Below are 18,857 nucleotides of genomic sequence, written 5' to 3' on the forward strand. Positions count from 1 at the left end.
GCGCATTGTTGTAAGCATGTTGCACAAATACTTTTGTCCAAATTAGATGCTTTGTTCGAAATTGTAGGACACCCGTCAAAAGTTGGAGCGGCTGAAGGAAAGGTCCAGGGAATATGTATTGCAATGAGTAGATCCTTTAACAGCAGTCATCCAGTGTTGCTGAGTGGGATGATGCACCTGTCACGCATTAGCCAGTAATGATCCCATTGACTTAGACTAAACGTTTTGTTAAAGGATTCTGTTAGAATTGTGTGAAGTTAACTGTAGACAAGCCATTCACGAGACTAGACTCCAACGTGTAGTAACCATGAAATGACATGAGTGGGTGTGGAGAAAACACTTGTTGAAATTTCCTGAGAGAGTGACATGAAACACTTGTTTGAATGGCAGGAATACAAAACAAGCATTGGCAAAACCAATAGGTCTCGCCTACGCGAGAGCTTTTGGCTTTGTCTCTGTTTTAGCCATGTTGTATACCAGCGTGGCTGAAAGTAAAGGGGAAACAGCGCTATGGTGTGGTCAGCACTGGTCACATCATACCACTTTTCTTTCTTACTGACGCCACTTTGGGTACAATTCAAGACTCTAACATCGATGTTGATGTACAGATACTGCAGTAGCATAACATGGATGGAAACATAATTGAGTCCGAATGTACAATTTGTATTTAACAATTTTTATGTTTTACTGTTTCTGTCTCTAATTTCAATTGTGCAGGTCATAATTGATTATTCCGTATTGTTTTTATGTATTTTAGATTAGGGCACTAGATTAGTCAGCCCAATATCTTTGTTTTTATATTCAATGTATTCACAATAAATGATTTTTTATTTCTTAAGAATTTTTGTGTATTATATATTTGAAGGAATGTGTTTATAAACCTGCATGTACTGTGGTTCAAGGGAATTTTTGGCATTTCAGGTTTCTTTACTTTCAGCCATACTGCACAGCTCTGCTGAACATGGCTAAACAACGCATTAAAAAAGTCAATAGCTCTTGCAGAGGTGAGCTCTATTGGCTTTGCCAATGCTTGTTTAGCTATGGCGAATGGCGACCTGGATCGAATACGAGTCAGTAAGCACCCTTGCTCACAGTCGGATTTTAGAAACAAAAAACATGCTATTTTGCAAGGATGAAAAGGCACCTCAACCGACACTAGCACTTGTGTCCTTTTCTAATGCTCGCAGGAGTCATGGGACAGCTCTTCAAGTTCCAAGGAAATAACTGAGGTCATATACTGTGGCTAACACTTGCTTGGAATGACCACACATTGCTGCTTTCTTGGGCGCAGATGGAAAGTTAGAATTTTTTAATTATGGCTTGGTGCAGACTACTCACTGAAGTTCCCATCAGCGATTAGTTGCTTCAAAAAGGAATTTATTTCATTCCTTGGAAAGTCCAAATAATGACAGTCTGCTCATGCACTGGTGAACAAATCAAATTATCTGCTGTGCCTAATAAAAAAAAGTAAATATAGAAGATGAGCATAAGTAAATTATTTTTAATAACCACAAACTGGGTGACTCTAGCCTAAAACAAATGGGAGTGTGGTTAAAGCTCCGTAAAAATGAAGAGCCACATGCTGGGAACATGTTTGTTCTTTGAAATCTGAAGACGCTAAAAAGGTTCATCTTTTAGTTACAATATGCAGGTTAAGCAACAGAATTAAAACTAATAGGGGCAGTCAAAAATGACTTTACTATATAAAGGCAGTCATTAAGTAATGTAAGGAACATCTACCCTTCTGTGCTGTTTCTGATCACGCTGTTTCTGGGACGCTTGTCTATACTGAATGTATGTATGTATTGTGTGCACGCAAAAGAGTGAGGGTTGCCCTGCTACTGCTCACGATGCATGTACACTACTTGGGAACAGCCTAAACGGATAGGGGTGTGTTGACAGCTCTGTAATAAAGAACAGCGGTATTCTGATCAAAATAGACATTCTTCAAATGCTGAAGAACAAAAGCAGGGGGGGAAAAAAATAAAGCAACAGGAAATTTAAAAAAAGCGCAGCCGCGAAAGTGAAAGCGACTGCGCTGTCTTAATCAGTAACATGATCCACAACAACAAGGGAGGAATGCAGCTGCCACGCTGCGCGTCGCTGCTCGCTTCCGAGACCAAAACGCCATGGGAGTGAACGTTTAGAGAAAAGGTGGGACATGCACCCGTCTTTGGCCATTTGGGTGCTGTCATTATTGAAAGCGACACGCAAAGGCCAATGGAATGTGTGGGAGTTGCCAGACCCCCACGGAGAAGTCTCTGGGAAGTTTGGAGTGCTCACAAGATGTCTCCCATAAAGCAGTGCTTGCGCGCTGCGCTGGCTTGACCTAAAAAGAGGCACAGAAATGGTTTGTGATGATACTCGCTGCATAAATACAACTCATTGCCAACAGGATGCGTGATTGAGAAGATTGCCACTGCTTCACATGGCTAGCTTCAAGCAGATTCATGTGATTGAGGAAAAGATGATTGTTGCTGTACTGGCTAGCTTCAAGCAGATTCATGTTATCGAGGAAAAGATGATTGTGGTTGTAGTGGCTAGCTTCAAGCAGATTCATGTGACTGAGGAAAATATTATTGTTGCTGTACTGGCTAGCTTCAAGCAGATTCATGTTATCGAGGAAAAGATGATTGTGGTTGTAGTGGCTAGCTTCAAGCAGATTCATGTGACTGAGGAAAAGATGATTGTTGCTGTACTGGCTAGCTTCAAGCAGATTCATGTTATTGAGGAAAAGATGATTGTGGTTGTAGTGGCTAGCTTCAAGCAGAATCATGTGATTGAGGAAAAGATGATTGTGGTTGTACCTGCTGGCTTCAAGCAGATTCATGTGATCGAGGAAAAGATGATTGTGGTTGTAGTGGCTAGCTTCAAGCAGATTCATGTGATTGAGGAAAATATTATTGTGGTTGTACCTGCTAGTTTCAAGCAGATTCATGCCAGTGAGGAAAAGGTTATTATGGTTGAACTTGGGCATGAGGTCAGAGTGGGATCGTACTGTGTGTTTTACTTCTAAGGGATTTATTATGCGGTTTGTTGGACAGGCCACATGAAGGGCTCGCTCCCTCCCCGCAGGACAGGGCCCGGGCCACCGTCGGCACCATTGCCGGCCCAGCCGCCATCTTGGACACAGCACCACGCGGCCGCGCGGCCTCAGCCCGACCCCAACCCTGGGCCTGGCCAGGTCCCGACATTCCGGCACCACCCTCCACCCAGGAGGTGAACGGACCACTTGGCAGGTCAATGGGAGTAAGAAGTGTCAATGGCTCTCCCCCGCCAGGTGCCGAGCACCCCCAGCCTCCTCGGGCGCTGGCTCCACCCCCCTGCTGGGTGTCTGGACTCCCTCATCCCAGACCTCCCGACCTCCAAGGGCGAGGGTCCGGACATCAAAGGGCGCCAGACCTATAACTGAGGCCGCCCCAGGACAGGAAGGCAGTTGTATCCTGGAGTCGAGAGACACCGCGACGAACTCATCCTTGACGGACTGCTGGCGCTGCCACAGCCCTGCCTTGTGAACTATTGTCCTGCCTGCTGGCGCTGCCGCGGCCCTCTGCAACCTTCATCCTCGTGGGACCTGCTGGCGCTGCCGCGGCCCGTTGTAACCTTCATCCTCGTGGGACCTGCTGGCACTGCCGCGGCCCGTTGCAACCTGCATTCTCGTGGGACCTGCTGGCGCTGCCGCGGCCCGTTGTAACCTTCATCCTCGTTGGGACCTGCTGGCGCTGCCGCGGCCCGTTGCCACCTACGACCTCTTCGGGACCTGCCGGCGCTGCCGCGGTCTGACCCATCCGAACACCGAGCTCGAGGATTGTGAGCTATCACCGTTACACCTCCGTACCCGTGGGTACCAAGACTGTCCCGCTACCCCCTTCCCTTACTAGAGACTAGAATTGAGAGGATCATCGGGTCCTGATCGTCTTGTATCGTACCACTCTACTACCAGAAGTGCCTATAAAAGGTGTTACCCTGATCTTTGTGTGGTGTCCATCTGTGGGGGGGAAGTTACCTGTCTGTGCGATCACTGTGCTCGGCCGACCCTCCAGGTCCCCGTCTAACATTGGTGGCTAGCGGCGCGATCCGAACCAACGCGTACCGTACAGACAGTAACTCACCCTACGACTAAACCACAATGACGACCAAAGAGAGCGGATCAGCAGAGAAGTTCCAGATGGAAAAGCTGGAGGAATACAGCCACCGAGAGCTAAAACAATTTTGCATGGACTTAGGCATTGCTACCACCGGGCTAAGCACAAAAGAAGACTTCAAAAACGCCCTAGAGGCCTGGACAGAGACAAATACCGCAACCCCCCGGGACCCCGCAGCCCCGGAAGTCAACACCACCCGGACGGAGGAACGGAGAACAGGCCCTTCCCGTGAAGAGATCCAAGAGCGGGAAAAAAATAGATTACACGAGTTAGACTTGGCACGACTCAGATTAGACGGAGAATTGAAACTGGCGGAACAAAAAATAAACTTAGAACACTTACGGCTCAGAGAAGAGCGAGAGGAAAAACAGAGACAGAGAGACCTCGAAGAAAAAAGACTGGCATACGAGCACGAGTGCAAACTAGCGGAGATAGAAATACGCAAACTGAACAAAAACCTAGGGGTGCCCGAGCAACCGCACTCCCCGGGTCCTACCGAGCAGAAGGTCCACATCCCCAAGGATGTGGTCCGAGAATATCACCGGAACGATGACATACAGCAGTGGTTCAAGGCCTATGAGATTGCCATGACCGCCCACCGGGTCGCTCGAAGTGACTGGGGAGCCGGTCTATGGGGGAGATTCGTCAACGAGGGTCGTGATGCCCTGCTGCAGCTTCCGGACCATCAAATGACGTCCTATGACCACATGAAGGCCGCCCTCCTCAGTCGATATGGGCTTACACCCGAAATGTACCGCCAGAGGTTCCGCAACTGCACCCGGATCCCAGGTACAACGTGGTTGGAATACGTGAACTATTTCAGCCGAGCCTTCGAGGGGTGGATCAAGGGTAACAACGTAACCACTTACGAACAACTCTTCAATCTCATTGTGTGGGAGCACCTCTCCAACAACTGCTTCGTCGAGCTCAGGCAGCACCTCCTCGACAGTAAATTGACTGAACCCCGGCAGCTCGCCACCGAGGCTGACCGGTGGGAGAGCACCCGAGTGGCCCGGGGTGGGCCGAATTAGCAGAACAGAACCAACCAAGGTCATCATCGTCCCCGAGGAGGAGGAGGAGGCCCGGGCCGGGGCAGAGACGCCGCCCCGGCCGCGCCCACTAACGCCACCCCGGCCCCAGCAGGCCGGGGAAACCCCCCGATGCGCCCGGGGTTCCGAGCTAACGTGATGTGTCATCGATGCCAGCGAGTCGGCCACTATGCCAGTGACCCGACCTGCCCGAAGAACTAGGTCCCCGGGCCCCGCCAGATGGCGGCCGCCGCCCTGGGAGAAGAACAAGTCTCCGAAGACACGGAGACCTATGAGTCGGAGCAGTTCGAGTGGGAACCCGCCGCCATGACCCTGGCATGCCTGGGAGGAAGAGACAGGGTCCCGCGGACTCCCCTGCCCGCCAACACTCGGAAGTACAGCCAATGGGTGAGCATCAATGGGCGCAAGGCCGAGGCCCTGCGTGACACCGGGGCCAGTGTGACGGCCGTCCGTTGTCACCTGGTGACCCCAGAACAAATCCTACCAAACGTACTTTGCCCCGTCCGATCGGCAGATACCTCGGAGAGCCTGTGTCGGATGGCCTGCGTCCCCTTCGAATGGGGAGGAGTGTCCGGCATGCTGAAAGTAACTGTCCGCGACGATGCCCCCGTGGACTGCCTCCTGGGGAACGATCTCGAGAGCTCCCCGTGGGCCGCTGTAGAAAGAAGAGAGCATCTGGGGATGTTGGATCTCCCGGACTGGGCGTGCGTAACCACCCGGTCCATGGCCACCCGCACCATCCCTAGACCAGAAGAACCAGAATGGGCAGCACCTCCGCCCTCGATCACTCCAGAAGAAGACTTCCTCCAGACCGACCACCCGGAACCCACCACAGAGGGGTCCACACAGCCCCCCGAGCTTCCCGACCTGGCTCAGTGGCGTCAAGAAGGGGGGCCCACCCAGGAACAATTCCGGCAGGAGCAAAAGACTTGCCCCTCCCTCGAGGGATTGCGACAGCAAGCGCTCGCCCAGAGCCAAGGAGACACCACCGGGGCCCACTGGGTTTATTGGGACAATGATCTCTTGTACAGCGAGCAGAAAATCGCAGAACTGGGGGCCGGGCGAGTGCTGGTGGTGCCCCTCCACTTCAGAGACTTCCTGTTGAACCTAGCCCATGATGTCCCCCTGGCCGGGCACCTGGGCCAAGACAAGACCTACCACCGCCTGGTGACTCACTTTTTTTGGCCAAAAATGAGAAATGACGTCTCCAACCATTGCCGGTCCTGCCCGACCTGCCAGGCCAGCGGGAAGAGCGGCCGCAAACTCAAGGCACCCCTACAACCATTCCCCGTGGTGACCACCCCGTTCGAAAGGGTGGGAATAGACATTGTGGGGCCCCTGGACCCCCGAACAGCACAGGGACATCGCTTCATCCTGGTCCTGGTGGACCACGCCACCCGCTATCCTGAGGCGGTCCCCCTCCGTACTATAACAGCCCCAGTAGTGGGTCGAGCCTTGATGGGGATCTTCTCTCGAGTGGGCTTCCCCCGGGAAGTCGTCAGCGACAGGGGTACGAACTTTATCTCAAAGTATATGAAATCCCTCTGGCAGCAGTGCGGAGTCACTTACCGCTTCACCACCCCCTATCACCCCCAGGGGAACGGACTGGTCGAGCGGTTCAACCGCACCCTCAAGGGGATGATCATGGGGCTGGAAGAACCCCTACGCCGCCAGTGGGACGTGCTACTACCGTGCCTCCTCTTCGCCTACCGAGAAGTCCCCCAGAAGTCCCTCGGCTTCAGTCCCTTCGAACTCCTGTACGGACACCCCGTTCGCGGGCCTCTCAGCCTAGTGAAGGAGGAATGGGAAATGGCCCCCCTAAAGACCCCTCCGGACGTCTACAAATACCTCCTGACCCTCCGAAATCAGACCCGGAAATTCAGGGAGATCGCTAAAGCCAATCTGGAGGCCAGTCAGGAGGACATGAAGAAGTGGTACGACCAACATGCCTCCTCCATCGAGTTTGAACCGGGTCAGCAGGTATGGGTGATGTCCCCCATCGAACCGTGTGCCTTGCAAGACAAATGGACGGGGCCCTTCAAGGTGATCGAGCGCAGGAGTCCCGTCACCTATCTCATCGACCTGGAGTCCCCCCGGAACCCCCTCCGGGTCCTCCACGCCAACAGGCTCAAACCCCACTTCATGCGCTCTGAGCTCAGCCTGCTGATGGCGACCGACAGTGGTACAGAAAGAGACTCCGAGCCCCTCCCTGATCTACTGAGGACTCGGGAAAGAGATGGCTCGGTGGACGGGGTCAGACTCTCCGAGGCCCTGACCCCAGAGCAGCGTCAAGATTGCCGGGCCCTCCTGCTGCCGTTCGCAAACCTGTTCTCCCTCGCACCCGGAGTCACCTCCTGGTGCCTGCACGACGTGGACACGGGGGATAGTCCTCCTGTCCGACACCGGGCGTACCGAGTACCGGATCGGGTACGTACATGCATCCAAGAAGAAGTCTCCAAGATGCTCGCCCTCGGGGTCATCGAGCCTTCGGACAGTCCCTGGGCCAGCCCGGTCGTCCTGGTCCCCAAGGCCGCGGCACCGGGCACCACGCCGGAGCTCCGATTCTGCATCGACTATCGGGGGCTGAACGCGGTCACCCGAACCGACGCTCACCCTATCCCCCGAGCAGATGAACTAGTCGACCGCATGGGGGCAGCCCGCTACCTAAGCATCTTTGACCTGACAGCGGGCTACTGGCAGATCGGCCTCACCCCCAGGGCCCAAGAACGTTCCGCTTTCTCCACCCCGGACGGGCACTACCGTTTCAGAGTGATGCCCTTCGACATGAAGAACGCTCCAGCCACCTTTCAAAGACTGGTGAACCAGGTATTGGCGGGCCTCGAAGAATTCAGCGCCGCCTACCTGGACGACATCGCGGTATACAGCCGCCACTGGGCCGACCACCTCCACCACCTCAGAGCGGTCCTGCAGGCCCTCCAACAGGCCGGCCTCACCATAAAGGCCAGCAAGTGCCAAATCGGCCAGGGGTCCGTGACCTACCTCGGACACCAAGTGGGGAGCGGTCTGGTGGCCCCCCTCCAACTCAAGGTAGCTGCCATCCAGTCCTGGCAACCCCCCGAAACACAAACAGAGGTCCGAGCCTTCCTGGGGCTCACCGGATACTACCGGCGGTTTGTGAGGGACTATGGCAGCATTGTGGGGCCCCTCACAGAACTCACGTCTAAGAACAACCCAAAACGAGTCAACTGGACTCCCGACTGTCACGCGGCCTTCGAGACGCTGAAGGCCGCCATGTGCACCGCTCCGGTGCTCCAGGCCCCCGACTACAGCCGCGAGTTCATCGTGCAGACCGATGCCTCCGACCATGGTATTGGGGCCGTCCTCTCCCAACTGAACCCCGAAGGAGTGGACCAACCCGTGGCCTTCATCAGCAGACGCCTACTGCCCCGAGAACAGCGCTGGAGCACCATTGAGCGAGAGGCCTTCGCAGTGGTATGGGCCCTCAAGAAGCTCCGGCCGTACCTCTTCGGAACCCATTTCCGGGTACAGACAGATCATCGGCCCCTGCAATGGCTCATGCAGATGCGGGGGGAGAACCCCAAACTATTGCGATGGTCCATCTCCCTGCAGGGGATGGACTTCACTGTGGAGCATCGCCCTGGCCAAGACCACGCCAACGCGGATGGCCTGTCCCGCTTTTTCCGCCTCGACGAGGAAAGTCCCCAAGAAGATGGGTGACTCTCCCCGCCTTCAGCTGGGGGGGACGCATGTTGGACAGGCCACATGAAGGGCTCGCTCCCTCCCCGCAGGTCAGGGCCCGGGCCACCGTCAGCACCATTGCCGGCCCAGCCGCCATCTTGGACACAGCACCACGCGGCCGCGCGGCCTCAGCCCGACCCCAACCCTGGGCCTGGCCAGGCCCCGACATCCCGGCACCACCCTCCACCCAGGAGGTGAACGGACCACTTGGCAGGTCAATGGGAGTAAGAAGTGTCAATGGCTCTCCCCCGCCAGGTGCCGAGCACCCCCAGCCTCCTCGGGCGCTGGCTCCACCCCCCTGCTGGGTGTCTGGACTCCCTCATCCCAGACCTCCCGACCTCCAAGGGCGAGGGTCCGGACATCAAAGGGCGCCAGACCTATAACTGAGGCCGCCCCAGGACAGGAAGGCAGTTGTATCCTGGAGTCGAGAGACACCGCGACGAACTCATCCTTGACGGACTGCTGGCGCTGCCACAGCCCTGCCTTGTGAACTATTGTCCTGCCTGCTGGCGCTGCCGCGGCCCTCTGCAACCTTCATCCTCGTGGGACCTGCTGGCGCTGCCGCGGCCCGTTGTAACCTTCATCCTCGTGGGACCTGCTGGCGCTGCCGCGGCCCGTTGTAACCTTCATCCTCGTGGGACCTGCTGGCACTGCCGCGGCCCGTTGCAACCTGCATTCTCGTGGGACCTGCTGGCGCTGCCGCGGCCCGTTGTAACCTTCATCCTCGTTGGGACCTGCTGGCGCTGCCGCGGCCCGTTGCCACCTACGACCTCTTCGGGACCTGCCGGCGCTGCCGCGGTCTGACCCATCCGAACACCGAGCTCGAGGATTGTGAGCTATCACCGTTACACCTCCGTACCCGTGGGTACCAAGACTGTCCCGCTACCCCCTTCCCTTACTAGAGACTAGAATTGAGAGGATCATCGGGTCCTGATCGTCTTGTATCGTACCACTCTACTACCAGAAGTGCCTATAAAAGGTGTTACCCTGATCTTTGTGTGGTGTCCATCTGTGGGGGGGAAGTTACCTGTCTGTGCGATCACTGTGCTCGGCCGACCCTCCAGGTCCCCGTCTAACACGGTTTATATGACTCTTTGTGTACCGGTGGTTGGTTACTACTGATGGATTACTGGGGTCTCAGCAAAACTGACCGAATACCCTGTGCGTTTAGTGTTCATCTGTACCTCCTCCTCCTCGTTGGCAAAAAATTTGAAATCTGGTTTGTCCAACTGCTGGCGCCCCCGCGAGAGAGCCATACGTTTTGCTTTGAAACAAAATGAGTGCAGTGTACAGTTATAAGCATGAAGTACCAAAGCATTGAGTGGGAGGACATGAGGGGGCGGCACTTAATTCAACAGAGAAGGATAAGCCAAGAACGAAACAAGAAAAACAAAAATATAGTGAATGGGTGCTCTTGACAAGGAGGCTTCCGAAGCCTCGAATTTGTTAACTAAAGCATTTAGCACTTATTTTCACTCCAGTTAATTAAGTGGCACATCCATTTTCTCTGCTATTTCATGACAGGCGTTGGTCATTTCACAGCTTTTCGCAGAAATAATGTTTTGAAGATCTTTATTTCGGCAAATGTCAGCAGCATAGTACTTATACGGCTGCAAAAAACTAGTCACTGTGCTTAGTTGTGTGCACATGGTAAAATGTAACAAAAGGACAAATTGTTTTTTCTGGCTTTGCCTACATGAAGTTGCAGTGATCAATTATTGCCTACAAAGAGAATGTTTTGTACCTTTTTTACCTTTCATTCTTTATTATTTCATTGTTTTTCTCCTTTAGGCTCAGTTTACGAACCACTTAAAAGTATCAATCTTCCTAGGCCAGATGGTGAAACTCTATGGGAAAAATTGGATCGATATTACAGAATCGGTAAGTTACAGAATAATAATTAAAAAAATTACAATTTATTGATTCATATTATAATATAACGTGTAATCTTTTCCAAAGCAGTAAGGAAATGTAAAGTCAATGCTTGCACTGTTATGTTATGTTACTATAATTTTGTATAGCGCAAATCACCACTGGTCTCTAAGCGCTGCTTGATCTTCTTTGTGACGTAACTAGACTTCCAAGGGTGAAGGGTCTATTTTATCTTGGAAAGTGGTAACGTGTACCGTGAGCAAAAAAACGATGGATTTAGGCCCAGATCTCTGTACTGGGATGAATGTCTGACATTGTTCTGCATTCTGTCCATCAATTGTTCTTTTTTCAAGGTGTACCATGTGCCATTGAGATTGCCTTAAATTGGATCTACATATCATATAGATGATTTAATTGGATCTCCAAAGAGATGAAGTTGAAATGGCCATTTAAAGAAACTCATTGGTTCTGTTTTATTGAACATTATTTCTAGCTTCCACACACTTCTACCCGTGCCTTGAATAAGGTATCTGTTGAACTTTCATAGAATCAAAATGTTGGTCTTCCTGATGGCCACTTAATTGGCCTCTGTTTTTTTCTTACTGTTCAATGCAAAGTAAGGGCCTGCAAAGGCTATAAAGGAATGCCATTGTTGATTTGTCTTTGACCACAATTGCAGCGTCGGATGTGTGATTGGAAGGGTGTTTTCTTTGTTTTGATACTGTATGAAAGTGTTTTGATGTTGTGCGTGAGGACCACTGAGGTGCAGTTATCATGTTATCAGATGCAGTGCTTAGCATTGTGATTGTCCTGGAGTTTACGGCTTTCAATAAGCTGGCAGATTTGCCAGCTCTGCTGGTCCCTTTATGGTGCTTTTTACGGTCATTATTTTAGTTTAAAGTTTTTTTGGTTCTGAACAGGTATACATTGGATTCAGAGATGTTGGGGGTAATGTGCCTGGATGGACTGTGTTTCTATATCCCATACGATTGTCATTGTGAGGTTTCGAGGAGCAGTGATTGTATGTACCTAGTTGGACCTGCAGTTATGATCTAAATTAGATCCCTCCGTTGGCCAGTGGTATGTGGTAGATTTCTTCAGATACTCGGTGCCTGTTCAGTTTGTGGGAGATCGTTTATTGCTCTGGACTAGTTCTGTCTTGGATGCTGGGCATGATTTGTTTTGAGTGTAGGAGATAGAGCAATGTAAGGGAGTTATCATGCAGCCTAATTGACCCACAACTGGCTGCCCAACTGAAGAATATTATGGTATTCGTGAGGGCCAGGAGGGTTATATGTGGAATCTCACTACTGCATACTGCCCAGTCTAGACATAGGTCAGCCTTTCGTAACCTTGTTTGGACATAAAAATTGTCTGCTGGTGGGGCTGTCTCTGGGCTGTAGACAGACTATTGTTCTTGAATGACTGTTTTTGTTTCTGGGTTTTATGTTAGGGTTATTGGGTGATGTAGTTATCTTGGGAATTGCCTTATTTTCACCTCTCTTCTGAAGTGTATATGCTACTGAATGTTTCATATCATGGCTGTTAGTGAGTTCTATAGCTATAGGGCATGGAGTGTGATAGTATCCCACCTCATGCGCTCATTTCTTGGCATTGCTACAACCTACAAATCCCCTTTACAAAACAGTGACTTATGCCTTGTGCTACTCCTGAAGCATGTTTGAGTTGTGCATAAATTAGTTATGCAAGAGGTCTTTGTGAGCCTTTACAGTCGCGTAGTAATCATTTAGACCAAGAATTGTGTAACCTATATCTACGGTAGACAATTTGTTTGTGCTCAACAAATACATTTATTAAATATAGCAAACAATGCAATTCATTTAGCATTTATCTTCATACACACCTCTATATATGTTCACAGTGGTGTTAGCATGTAAATAATCTACCAACAGCCAGATTTTCCATTTTTAGGTCTGGCGGTAGCCAAGACCATTTGATTATAGCAAAAGTATGTATTTATAATATACTCACTTATAATGACTTTGAGCCAGCCCTCTCCTTCCACTTACTTGTTGGTGACATTCACATTTTTGTTCCACCCATCCATTGCAGAATTTAGAGCCATAAAGCCAGGCCCTCATGCTCCCCCAACAAGTCTTACTCATACCCATTGCACCTTCAGAATAAACAAAAGAAGCCCACTCTATACCACTCTTCATAACCTTGCATCCCCCTTTTTTTACTGCACAGCAATGTTACTATTCAAAGACAACTTCACAGCCCATCTACTGAAATGCAACCAGTCTCCACACCATCCACATACATAGACCATATCAAATTCCTTTGAAGCTTTTTACACAAGGCTAACGCCTAAAAACTAGTCTATTTCAGTGTGCCAGTACTAATAGCACATCACCTATAACATCCAAGGGCAATACCTACTCTCCCGCAGCAAATAATCGCACCACCACCAAAACAGCTCCTTTAAACTTGCTGCTAATAAATGCTTGTTGTATTTCCAAAAACAAGTACTACATCTTGGACATTTTGAAAGGCACAGAAACTGACTTACTCTTTATAATTGAATAATAGCTGGTAGAAGACATGGCTCTAATATTGCATGATGCTGTTCCACCAGCCTATCACACTGTTACACAAAATAACATAGGCAAAAGAGGAGGTGGATTAGGTGGAATATTTATAGAAACAAAAACTCTTACCAAAACTGAGAATATTTCTTCAGTTGCCTCCGAGGTGTTGAGAAGAGGATGACATTGAGCACCTCAGATTGAATACCTCCAAAACTGAAATACTTACCTGTTGCAATTTCAAAGGGACAGTACCTACACCTTTCAGGTATATCGTAGTTATAGTTAGGGCCTAATTTCCATAGTCAAACGTTTTTGCTAACAATTTTGGCGCCGTTTGACAAATCTTCACAAACTTTTCAAAATGAGTACGCCATTCACTTCAGCTGCTGTCTGGAAAGTTTTGTGGTGATTGGTCAAGCGAGGGCCGAGAAAAAGAGGGGTCCCAATGTACGTTTTCCATATGCAATTTCCCATAGGGATTTTGAACAGGACTACAGCCCGAACCACTGAATGGAATTAGACAAATTTGGTAAAAAGCTAGTTCTTGGTCCAGAAAGAGTGCCTTTTGTAATTTGGTTGAAATCCATTCAGTAGTTTTGGACATAGAGGAAAAATAAATATAGATATCTAGGGACGCTGACCCTCCAAGGATCTGGCGGATCTCAAAATGAGATCTGATTGGCTGCCACTACTTCAACCAGGAAGTGGTGGCAGACATCTTGGGACTCGGACATGACTGAGTGCCAAGTAAATAATACAAAAAGAAAACCATAAGGGGGCGGAGTAGGAATACCCTGACAACCCGCCTTCCCCACAGGCCTGGTGATGGGGTCGCACAGGAACTGGATTAGGGTGAGAAAAAAAATTCTTCCAAATTTTGCCGCAAATTTGCAGAGGTTCCGCAAAACCACAGTAAAATTTAACAACAAAAAACCCGCAATCTCCTGCACTTGCTTTTCACTGCCCTTCGTTTGGGTCAGGTCCCGGGGGAAATATCTTCTGTATTAAGGGGGTGCACAAGGCTGATTTCGTCCCCAGAGACCCCATCCCCTGGGACCTGGGTAAGTATTGACACGGCGACCAGTGCCAAGTGGCCTTTCTCCTGAGGTCGATTTCGGCCCCTGGGTCTCCATCCCTCAGAACTAGGACTTTATATTTAATTTTAAAAAGGAGATGGGGGCCTTGCGGCACCCCTCCAGGGCCATTTTTGGCCCGCAACCCCATGCCCCGGGGCTAGTCCTTTATTTTTTTTCTATTAAAAAAGGAGGGGTCCATGTGGCCCCCTTCCCAGGCTGATTTTGGCTCTGGGGATCCCAACCCCTGGTGAACTGCCATTTCTTTTTTTTATATAAAGGGAGGGGGTCCAAGTGGCCCCCCTCCATAGCCATTTTTGGCCCCTGGGACCCCAACCCACGGGCATGGCCATCTTTTTGGGGACCACAGGGGCAGGCTGAAGGTGACATGCAGCTCTATGGGTGTAATAAGCAACGTGTGCTCCGATTTTGAACAAACCACTATTCAAAGTACTTTCTGTGCAGAAATTATGAAGGTCGACATCAGGAAATTTCCGGAAATCGAGACGGAGCAGTCGTCCGTCAGATCTGGTAGTTAAGGTCTTTCTGCCAGACCGACTTACACGTCCACCCAATATTGTGAAATACGATACACCCGGGGAGAGCAATGGACCTGTCCTCCCCTCCTATCATATGTGGCACTTCCACAACCCCTTTTGAGTTGAACCCGTGTTTTACCAGGTTGGAATTATCACCGGTACTGTGACTTCCGCACAGTCAGTATTTCTTTCCTACAGGCCTGAAGAGTCACAGGATTACTCCCTAGTGACTAAACACGAAATCATCATAAAGATATTCCTGATGTCGACCTTCATATTTCTGCACAGAAAGTACTTTGAATAGTGTTTTTACACTAAAACCAACAACCTAAACGTGTGCACAGGATTTGGTTCTAATTTACAGCGTGGGTCCAGACCCATACACTCGCAGGGGGTTTTTGTTTGGGTTTGTTTCCCCATACCTGGTAGCACCGTAATCATTGCTTATATCTCACACTCCATTGCGAACTTGCTTGAGCGCCATTTTCTTCCTGTCTTAATCCAAATCCTCCACTGAACCAGTAAACCATACGGTTAATTCCTGGATTTAATGAGCAGCACCGAAAAATACATGCCATTTTTCAAAAACATTGGCATTTAATTTGCAGTGACCCGATCCACGGTCCCAGGACGCACAACAGACCACTACTAACATTCCGCAAAGCAAGATCGATGAGAAACCCAGTGGTATAATAACCCACACTCAGAGCTACCCCTGCACTCCTCTCATCTGTCATACGATTATTTGCATTATTACTGTTTCCGATGGGGCCTCCATTGAGGACTTTTCCCTGCGAGGCTACAACTGGTCCAGCGACACCGATGCAGGACCTCCATGAAAAGAGAGAGGGTGGGAGCATGCACACATGGGAGGCTGGCACGAGAGTCCTCCTCTAACCACCGCCTTTAGAATCCCACGGAAGCCGTTCCCTGCGACCGTGCGGTGAAGCGGCTGGAACCGGGACCGCATGTCTTTGAGCGCCTTCTGGCTCGGGCATCGGCATTGCTCCCAGCAACGCGATGGTACTTCCTTTTGGTTGGTGTGTTGTGGTGCTCGGCAGACCAGGGTCACGCCGCAGAGCTCCGGCTGCGGAGAGGGCGCACCAGCCGAAATGCAGAGGCACGACAGGGAATGGGAGAGCACTTCGTTTGCCTCTTCTCTACCCTCCCTTTGCTGAGGCTACAAAGGAGAGTTTGGCGCTGCCCACGCTGCAGGGCAAAAAGCGCTCCTCTCCAGTTTTAGCACAGAGTGAGCCCACTCCTTGGGCAACAGAATTAAAAGCGTTCACCCAGTACGCTTTGAGAGCTACCCAAAAAAAAGGGAAAATGAAGCGCTCACCAGCGCTACCTTTTCTCCAACACAGAGCTGCCCCAGGAGGCGTCCACAGCGATCATACTGCGCTGAGTTCCTTTTGGAGCACTCGGGGCACGCATGTTCAGGAAAGCAGGCAGCAGGCCAGCACACAGGGTCCTTGGGGCATAGATGCGGTCCTTTCGGCAGATTAGCACTACAAGGAGTCACAGTGCTGGTTCCCTGGCAGCACAGCAATCTTCTGGTGCTGTATGTAGAGCCAGCAGCGTCTGGTTACAGGTCCCGCGCAGGGTCTCATTTCATGGGGTCACAGCTCCTGTACTTATAGTACGAATGTCTTTGTTCTGGGGGGCACTTCAAACACTGTGTAGAAGTGCACAACACCCCCATTCACATTTCAAACCCTGGCCCCAGACCCACCACAGGGGGGCGGAGACAGCATTGTGGAAAGTAGGCACAGCCTTATTCAGGTACAGGTGCAACGCCTCCCACCACTCCAAATGCAGACCAGGCCTATTCAGGTGCAAGGTAAACTCCTTCTGCTACTCTAAATGCAGCCAATGTCTAGTCAACCTAACGTTGAGTCACCCAGAAAAGGCAGCACACACCTTAACGTCCCTTGTGACTGTCAAGAGGGAATGCAGATCCCCTTTCTCCTGTCCGTCAAAACCAGACGGTGAATACACATCCAGGCAGATCACAACGACACATAAGCACACAGAAATGCTCTCTTCTAAAAGTGGCATTTCTAAAATAGTAATGGCAAATCTGCTTTCACCAATGAGCGTGATTTATCACTACTTTTCCACACATGGTTATGCTACCCATCTCATGTCAGAAATTACCACTGAAGCACATATCAGGGAATCCCCAATGCACACCTATGAGAGGGCTGCCTCACACCAATGAGGAACCAAACAGGCTGTTTGTCACTACCAGGACATGCCACATTGTTAAGGCACATGTCCTACCTTTTACCTACACAGCACCCTGCTCATAGGGCTAAAGGGCCTACCTTAGGGGTGACTTCTATGTAGTAAAAGGGAGTTTCAGATGTGGCAACCACTTTGCATGTCCCATCACTGCGGCAGTTAACTGTTCGCACAGGCCCTGCAGCTGCAGAAGTCTGAGACCGGTTCGAAAGGCTACTTTTGTAGGTGGCATAAGCAGCTCTGCAAGTCCACTAGTAGCATTTAATTTACTGGCCCTGGGGCTGTGTGTTGTTCCCTCCTGAGGCGGAAAGCCGGGAGGTTGTGTGGTGTGTGTTGACCTCTTTGCTGTGCCCTATTTTAATACTACTTTTAAAATCGTCGTGTTTTAAGATTTACGTTAAAACTCTTCCTATAACTCATTTTGAAACAGACCTTGCTTTCTGCTGACCATTCGGCAATCGTTGGCTCCCTTTCCCGCATTGAGGTGCTCATCCGGTGCTCAGCCGATTCAGGCACTGAGACACGCGGACCTCGGAACTAGCAGCGGCCATCTTGGGTGTGTGGGAGGCTACACCTGCATCTTTCTAGTCGCCAGCACATAAAAGAGATGGCTATTCCTCCGCGCAGCTGCGCCGGAGTCACGCCAGAGTCCAGCCCGTCTGCACCCGTCCACGCACAGACCGCGCTACGGGCCGGGCGGGCCGGGCCTCGCTTCCCACTTCATGCTAAAGGTGAGCTTTATACACTCTCCACCTCTCTCGCTCTTAGACCCCCTCCCATGGAATGTCATCACATTCTATCTCCAGATGATATATCTACCAATACCTGTGTTTGTAATGCATCCAGACCTGCACGCACTCGACATCTTAGAAAACATCTGGTTAGTTCAGAGGTAGCTAAGGCTTCAGATAACCCTCTAAAGGAAGCCTGCTTTCTTATTAATGCCAGGTCACTGGTCAAAAATAACGTAGCATTCAACCACTTTGTATCACAGAGAAACCCCCCCCCCCCTGGGTCTTTATAACTGAGACCTGGGGCTCGGATTCCACTGGCCCAGACCTGGTTGACGCCACTACGGAAGGTTATACCCTATTCAGAATGGATCGAACCGGGCACAGGGGTGGAGGACTGGGAATCCTATGTAGAGACTGCTTGACTTGTCGTATTGACCCCCTCTCGTCTTCCTTGGATAATTTTGAGGCATTGTATTTTTCTATTCAGTTTGCACCCACTGCCTCCTTTTCCGGCATTTTTTGTTACAGGCCCCCTGGCCCCAGGGCCTCTTTCTCTCAGGAAATACTCAAACTGTTAGAGCCTTTCATTAATAGGCCCAACCTAACCCTCCTTGGCGATTTTAACTTTCATCTGGAGGTGGTAGATGACCGAGACACTAGCTCTTTGGTGGAGGGTCTGACTGCCTGTGGGTTGGGCCAATTGGTTGAAGGCCCTACACATCTGGCTGGGCACACGCTTGATGGCGTCTTTTCGAACGACACCAGACTGGTGACGGGAATCCCGATTCCTCTATCCTGGTCGGACCATCGGGCAGTACCTCTCCATCTCAACACCATCTCCTTCACCCCTAATCAATTGAATAGGAAGGTATGGGAAACCAGAAGAAACTATAGAGAGGTCTCTAACATTTCCCTTGCCCCGTTTATGG

At 50.7% G+C, this 18,857-nt stretch overlaps 1 protein-coding gene across 3 annotated transcripts in view; it reads left to right on the forward strand.

Annotated features, from left to right (window-relative positions):
• The window catches only part of PHKB (phosphorylase kinase regulatory subunit beta), a 1,437,099-nt gene that overhangs the window by 164,941 nt on the left and 1,253,301 nt on the right, over positions 1-18,857 (forward strand). For all 3 annotated transcript variants that reach the window (XM_078669366.1, XM_078669365.1, XM_078669367.1), the window contains one exon: positions 10,706-10,795. In XM_078669366.1, the coding sequence (XP_078525492.1) occupies positions 10,706-10,795 (90 nt within the window). The remainder of the gene's footprint in view (positions 1-10,705; positions 10,796-18,857) is intronic.

This window comes from Lissotriton helveticus, chromosome 12, assembly GCF_964261635.1.
Source record: "Lissotriton helveticus chromosome 12, aLisHel1.1, whole genome shotgun sequence".
NCBI classification, from domain to species: Eukaryota; Metazoa; Chordata; class Amphibia; order Caudata; family Salamandridae; genus Lissotriton; species Lissotriton helveticus.